Source organism: Camellia sinensis, chromosome 3, assembly GCF_055761805.1.
Source record: "Camellia sinensis isolate YWXY chromosome 3, ASM5576180v1, whole genome shotgun sequence".
In the NCBI taxonomy this organism is placed as follows: domain Eukaryota; kingdom Viridiplantae; phylum Streptophyta; class Magnoliopsida; order Ericales; family Theaceae; genus Camellia; species Camellia sinensis.
This window is the reverse complement of record NC_138963.1, coordinates 9,835,001-9,842,796: the sequence shown is the minus strand read 5'-3', so window position 1 is coordinate 9,842,796 and position 7,796 is coordinate 9,835,001. Positions and strand designations below refer to the sequence as shown.

The window sequence follows — 7,796 nt, the reverse complement described above, 5'->3', positions numbered from 1 at the left end:
CGTTTGGTGTAGCTGTTAAAACAGCTTATAGATTATAACTTAACAGATTATACATTATGACTTTAATCAGAAGTTGTTAATCTGTTTGGTGTAGCTTTTGGATTATAGATTTAAGTTGCTGAGTAGTGTTTGTTAAATAAGCTGTGAAATAGTTTTTTCAATTAATTTTTATTTTTTGTTTGTCTACATTTCTCATAAAAAATAATAATAATAATCTATAGTGCATTTGAGTCTTTTTCTATTTTTTAAAAAATAAAAAATAAAAAAATTTAAGAGTATAACCATAAATTAACATGTCCACAGCAGAAGCTGATAATCAGAAGCAAGGGGTGAGCAGCTTCTCAGAATCAACTTTTTTGAGTTAAAATAACCTGTTAGAATCAGAAGCTGTTTGAAATAAGTTTAACTAAACAGTCCAAAATAACTTTTTCGAAGCTAAAAGCCATAAGTTGGCTCTGAAAAGCTGAAACAAACACCCCTATTGTACAGCAAGAAAGACAAGGATATGTCTATACACATTTGGACTGTTTGGTTAAACTTATTTCAAACAGCTTCTGATTCTAACAGTTTATTTTAACTCAAAAAAGCTGATTCTGAGAAGCTGCTCACCCCTTGCTTCTGATTATCAGCTTCTGCTGTGGACATGTTAATTTATGGTTATACTCTTAAATTTTTTTATTTTTTATTTTTTTAAAAATAGAAAAAGACTCAAATGCACTATAGATTATTATTATTATTTTTTATGAGAAATGTAGACAAACAAAAAATAAAAATTAATTGAAAAAGCTATTTCACAGCTTATTTAACAAACACTACTCAACAACTTAAATCTATAATCCAACAGCTACACCAAACAGATTAACAACTTCTGATTAAAGTCATAATGTATAATCTGTTAAGTTATAATCTATAAGCTGTTTTAACAGCTACACCAAACGGAGCCATTGTACATAATCACTCTAACATAGAATATCTCTTCTTCTTCTTCCCTTTTGTAAACAAATCCCCACTGTACATATCCACTATAATGTAAGAATTCAGTTCTTTTCAAATGCTAAAAAAATCTAATTACTATGAATTTCAATATAAAAATTCTATACATAATATTAAAACAAAGATTCAATATAAAGATTCAAATGCAAGTACCATTTTCAAATTGATTAAATTTCTCTTCAAACAATTTCACTCATGTTACAAAATATACCATCGACTTCAAAATATTAAAACATTTCGAAATAAATAAATTCAAGTTTTTATTATAAGTCCAATATTTATTACAACTGATCATTTAAGTGCAAATAGATAATATTTGTGAATTATTTCCACAAATATTATATTCATCCATATTATCTACAGATAAAAAGATGCAAACATCATAAGTACATTACGAACTTGAAAAGAGATTTGTTAAGGAAAAAAAGGGGGGGGGGGAATATGTATAAAACATAACTACAATTTACCTATAATTTTCTTCTCAAAAAAAAAAATTACCTATAATTTTAAAAATATTTACATCCAAACTGTAATGCGACCCGCGCGTGGAGGGCAACTAGTATTCAAAAAAATAACAAAAATCAAGAGTCTCGACTTTTTCTCTGGTGTGAGAAGAGATTTTAGGGTAATTTAAGAAAAATTATAGAATCCATTGAGGATAAATTATAATTTTAAATAATTTATTAGATAATATTAACTAATTAGGCATAATAAATAATATGTTGAGTGCCAATAGAATCACTCATATCTTTCCTAACCAGCCCAGCCCATCCCATCTACAATTAAAAATGGCCTAAAAATTGCATTAGCCCTTTAAATGTAAAGCCTAAAAATTGCATAGCCCTTTAAATGTAAATTGCGTGTCTTATAAATCATGGGTGTGGATGGGTCAAGTCCATGTTGACCCTTATTTTATATTTAAATTTGAATTTATGTAAACAAATTATTTGTCTTGTAATTACATTTTAGATCACTTAACATTTAAATGCACCCTAAAAATAAGGTATAATTATAAGTAATATACTTTGTACTTAATGCTAAATAATGAATTTTTAACCGCTTCTGCTTATATACCATTTTTAGAATATTTTATAATTGAGCAAGGATCCTCTAAAGTATTTTTTTTCCTAAAGTTTCCTAGAGTGGTGCATTGTGTGGTTGAGATTTAATGGCAAGTCACATCAATTTTTCAACATTAAATTTCAACCACACAATGCATCACTTTAGGAAACTTTAAGAAAAAAATACTCTAGAGGATCCTTGGTGTTTATAATTATCCCGCTAATTCCATCACAACACCATGATAATCCACTATCACCACAACTGTTCCACTTCAACTGTTACCGTCACCTCCATTTTCTTATCATCGCTACCGTTGTCTCAACTCTACTACTACCACCATATTGCCAATACAATGCCCCCGTTTGTTTTTAGAGGTAGGATGGAAAGGATTCATAGTGAGGAAATTAATAGTGAGGAGATTGTTAGTGAGGGTATTAAGTAAAATTGTGTTTGTTTTGATGATGGTTGTTGGTGTAGGGATTATTAAATTATTTTTATATAAAATAAATATAAAAGAATAAAACAAATAAAAAAAATACAAAAACATTAATGTTCAAAAAAAATGCCCAACACGTAAAAAATAAAAAAATAATAAAAATTTTCTAGAAAAAAATAAAACAAATAAAACAATGTTTTTTACTTTACAAAAAATAAAAAAAATAAACATTAATGTTAAAAAAAAATGCCCAACATGTAAAAAATAAAAATAAATAAAAAAATTCTAGTTCGGTGGATTATTTTTCTAATATCACATCCACCTCTTCCATCCCAATCCTCCTTCCAAGGTCTAACCTAATTCCCTCCACCTCAATCTTTTCCCCAAATCTACAAACAAACACGATACTAAATTGGTCTCACCTCCATCCTAATCTCATCCCTCCCCCTATATCCCAAAACAAACTGGGCCTATTACACTATTAGATGGCAATTATTATCATTTTTATCACAACCCTTATCATTACTCCCACTTTATCTTGTCATAACTATTATTATCATCGCCACTATCAATATTGATACTGGCCTATTTTGAAAACTTGACTAAAATTTAATTTTTTGACTTTTTAATTTTTTTTAAAGTCACATCACTTCTATATTTTTTTATATCTTTTTTCAAAAAAAATAAAATAATTTTTAACCTACTTTCCAAAACAAACCACTACCATAGCATCCATATTACATCCAACCTACCATCACTCCTATTACCGTTGTTATCGTAATCGGCATCATTATCATTGACGCCACTATAATATTATCACACAGTCACCGTTACTAGTATCATTGCTACCATAATTACAATCACCACCAACACCGTAACTACAATAAAAATTATCAAATTACAATCATAAGATCGAGATGCAAATAAAATTTAGGAAAAATTAGTCTAAGGTCCCTATCCCACTTTTAGTAATGGAAAAGAACCACAATATTATTTTATGATGTCTAAGGTCCCTCCACGTCACACCCATGTATTACAGAGAAATTTGGTATACCTCACGGCTTCAAACCTTCTCTCTTTCTCTCTCTCTCTCTCTCAAACTCACGCCTTACCTTTTCTCTCTCCTCGCTACTCTTCTTTCTCTCTCGTCGATCCAACTTGATCAATCCAAGAAACCCTATGTCAAGAACTCCTCGGCCACTCTTGCTTCAATTGAACCGTCGTATGAAGGTCTTCCACCGTGGCTCGGCGACGATCGGATTGCTAATTTTCTTTGAACCAAAATATAAATGTAATATGATGAACAATTTAAGCTTTCAAGCCCAAGAAGTTGTAAACAAATCCTAAAGCTTTTGTCATAGATACATCAATGCGTGTTTAACTACCATGTTTCTGGAAGACAATAATCTTCCTATAAGAAACATTCTTCATGTTGCTTCCTATAATATATAATTCAAAGATAGTATATTTGTTGCTGACGTGATGCAGCCTAGTTGATGCAAGATTCACATCAAGTTCCTAGTGAAGTTAGATTTTTTTTTTTTATGGAGTCCTTTTCTTAATTACATTTCTTGTTTTCCCTTTTTTAGATATTTTTGGGTTAAATGATGGAACCTTCTCTCTCTTCATTTCCCTCTATAACTTCTTTCTATGTCCTCTTTCTTTCTATATTCTTTCTTCTCTGCTTCTATTGCTTCTCCACTTCTTGTCTACCCCTTCTGCTCTGGTTCTTCTTTTGTTTCTTCTATATCTCAATTTCTCTCTCAATATTTACTGTCATGTTTATTTGCACATCACACATTCGACAAAATTGTTCTGAACCACATTTTCAGATCTGGCATCCTTAACCACATTTTCCCAAGAAAAATGATTTCTAAGTGTTATTGGTAACAAATCCCAGTGAACCCTTCACAAACATGACTACATTTTTTTTTTTTTTTAGTCCAAAGAAATTTGAAAAATGTTCAAGGGTTTTTTATGTTAGTCTAGAAATCTTGGGAAATTTGATGTTAGTCCAAAGAAATTTGAATATTAGCCCAGAGAAATTAGTCTAGAGAAATTTGAATGTTCAAGGTCTTGAACCCAGTGAAATTCTAAAGATTGCTTTGTATGTTGAATTCATTATGAATATAGACATAAATATGGTAATTGGATCAAGTTTCTTTTTGTAGTATAAGAATAATGTTGGATCAAATCACTGAAGCCATCAAACTGTAGACAACGCAAACGAATTTCTTTGGTTGGAAGGGATTTTCTCTGGGGTTGAGTAAATTTCTCTGAGGTAGAGAGGGAAAGTTCTCTAGGTTAAATCCAGAAAAATTCTCTGGTGAGATTTTCTTTGTGAATATGCATCCAAATCACTGAAGCCATCAAACTACAGACAACACAAGTGAATTTTTTTGGTTAGAGGGAATTTTCTCTGGCATTGAGTAAATTTCTCTGGGATGGAGAGGGAAATTTCTCTAGGTTGAATCCAGGGAAATTTCTCTAGGTTGAATCCAGAGAAATTCTCGGATGAGATTTTTCTCTGTGATATGTTCAAAGAAATTTGAAATTTTCTCTATAATGTGTCTAGAGAAATTTGAAATTTTCTCTGTGATTTGTTCAGAGAAATTCTTTGAATCGAATTTTCTCTAAATAGATATTGAGGGACCTTAGACATTATAAAAATTTTGAGTATCCTTTATGCTATAAAATTTTAATACAAGGGACCTTAAAAAAAATCCTCTAAAATTTATAGTATAAAGATAATTGACTTAATTAAGTGGGAACAAATAACCAACCTTCTGATAAAAAAAATAATAATAATAATAAATAAATAACCAACCTTTTCTCTAATCTCATGGTGCTCCACAAAACCCTTCCATAAACCATCCAAGAAATAAAAATAAATAAATATAAGTAAATAATAATTAAAAATGAAAAGAAAAAATGCAAACAAAACCCTAACATACACGGTCTGTAACGTAAATCCTCCGTATATAAACAAAAACTGCCTCCCCAGCAAGCCCTCACACTAGCTGAGCGCCACCACCACCCACATCCTTCTGGTGTTTTCGAAACCATTTCCTGCTAAAACCCTAGCTCTCTCTCTCTTTCTCTATACAATCCATCCCTTGCAATTTCTGTGGTGAGTAATTTTTGTTTTGCTCTATTCAATTTGTCTATCATTTTCAATTTTGCGTTTGATTTGAGCTAGTTTTTCTGGGTTTTTTTTTTTAATTAGGTGTTTGTTAAGCTCGCATCGATGTCGGACGATGAAAGAGAAGAGAAGGAGTTGGATCTCTCCTCTCCTGAAGTTGTCACCAAATACAAGAGCGCTGCTGAGATCGTTAACAGTTATTCTCTCTCTCATAACTCTCTCTCTCTCTCTCTCTCTATATATATATATATGTGTGTGTGTGTGTGTGTGTATGTATCTATGATTCTGTGTTTCTATATACGTAGCTTAAAATTAACGCCTTTTGTTCGAGGACGAAAGGGAGACAAAAAAAAAAAGGGAATTGAAATGTAGTTTTTGGTGGGTATTCATTAAATGTTGTGTTTGATTATGCATGTATGCATTGTTTTTTGATGACCCAGTTCTACAAATTTATGGAACAAATTGAAAATATGCAGAGGCTCTGCAATTAGTACTGTCAGAATGCAAACCAAAGGCTAAGATTGTTGATATTTGTGAGAAAGGCGATTCATTTATCAGAGAGTAAGTTATCTCTCTCTCTCTCTCTCTCTCTCTCTATATATATATATATATATATGTAAATATGATTGTGTATATACATGGGTTTGAGTTTACATTTTAAATTTTAGGGTTCTTTTGATTCTAAATAGTTGCAAATGTGTAATATACAGTCAATCTGGGAATATGTACAAGAATGTCAAGAAGAAGATTGAAAGAGGGGTTGCATTCCCCACTTGTGTTTCTGTGAACAACACTCTTTGTCATTTCTCTCCACTTGCCAGCGATGAGGCGGTGTTGGAAGAAGGTGATATGGTGAAGATGTAAGTTTTATTTGAGCACCATCTATCTATGTACCATGAGAGGAGCTAATGTTACAGTTTGTGAATAATGATGTACTTTTATGTTTGGATGCAGTGACATGGGCTGTCACATAGATGGTTTCATTGCTGTTGTAGCACACACCCATGTCCTTCAGGGAGGACCAGTGACTGGTAGCCAAGCTGATGTTATTGCCGCAGCAAATACTGCTGCAGAGGTTGCCTTGAGGCTTGTAAGGCCAGGAAGAAAGGTAAAAATATATTAGGCTTGCATTTTAATTTTGTCTTAACCTAATATGAATCATATGATACCATTTTGAGTTGTAATTGTTGAATGCTTAGAGTGAGTAATGGCTTCTGTTTCTTTTCTTTTTGTATCATAGACATTTGCCTTAATTTTTTTGGCCAACAATATCTACAACTTTGCAATAAAAAAAATAGATGGCTGATTGTTTTGTGGATGGTGTTGGAAAAAATTATATGAAAGCTTTTTATTGTTTGTGGTTGTGCCTTGGTGTGACTTGTTATGCCAGCTCATAAATCCTTCTAGCTTCCCCTAAATGAGGAATATTCTGAATAAGCTATGGATTAACATCCAGATGAAGCTTTTGTCATAGTTACTCTGATAGGGGATATTGCTTTTATGCAAGTTAATAAATTCTTTAATGTCTTATTTTAATTTCTAAAAACATGTTGAATCTTCTTCACTATTTTTTTCCTTGTAGAGCCACATGATCTGTATTGGGTGTACTTAGCATTCTCCTTGTATGTTGTCACAATACACAAATTTTATAGAATATTTTGAGATCAGATAAACTATCTAACTGCGCACACAATCTATGAAGAAGGCAACTTTGCCGAGGTGATCAATCCGTTGTTGATTCCCTCTTTTCCCTGTTGCCTATATTGTACTATGCCATACTTGGGATGCTGTGGGTTGATTTATTGCTGATGCTTACAATTCCTGGAGGCAAAATCTTTTTAATCAACAAAAAACACTTATGTAGAGTTGTTCTAGACCTTCAGGATTTAGCCTGGTCACTTCAATGGGTATGGCAATTACTCTTCTTTTTCACCAAGTTGTCTTATTTGGTTATATTGGGTCACATACTAACTGTATTGGATATGGTTTTGAATTTTACAAATGATGAAATTGAATTATATACTTCACCTGAGTTATGATTTATATTCATGAAGAAGATAGCCAAAGGCTATTGGTTTATCTCTGTATCGCTGAATCTCTTTCTTTGTGGCAGAATAAAGATGTAACAGAAGCAATTCAGAAGGTTGCTGCTGCCTATGACTG

General features: G+C 31.8%; 1 protein-coding gene across 4 annotated transcripts in view; it reads left to right on the top strand.

The window, feature by feature from the left end:
* The first annotated feature begins 5,401 nt into the window (after positions 1 to 5,401).
* LOC114261384 (ERBB-3 BINDING PROTEIN 1) overlaps positions 5,402 to 7,796 on the top strand; it is a 3,676-nt gene continuing 1,281 nt past the window's right edge. For 2 of the 4 annotated variants that reach the window (XM_082919033.1, XM_028201655.2), the window contains exons 1-6: positions 5,402 to 5,621; positions 5,718 to 5,829; positions 6,074 to 6,194; positions 6,344 to 6,493; positions 6,588 to 6,741; positions 7,747 to 7,796. The exon at positions 7,747 to 7,796 is cut by the window's right edge and continues 166 nt beyond it. In XM_082919033.1, the coding sequence (XP_082775159.1) occupies positions 6,357 to 6,493; positions 6,588 to 6,741; positions 7,747 to 7,796 (341 nt within the window). In that variant the 5' untranslated portion in view covers positions 5,402 to 5,621; positions 5,718 to 5,829; positions 6,074 to 6,194; positions 6,344 to 6,356. The remainder of the gene's footprint in view (positions 5,622 to 5,717; positions 5,830 to 6,073; positions 6,195 to 6,343; positions 6,494 to 6,587; positions 6,742 to 7,746) is intronic. The other 2 variants (XM_028201654.2, XM_028201653.2) reach the window with 2 other exon arrangements.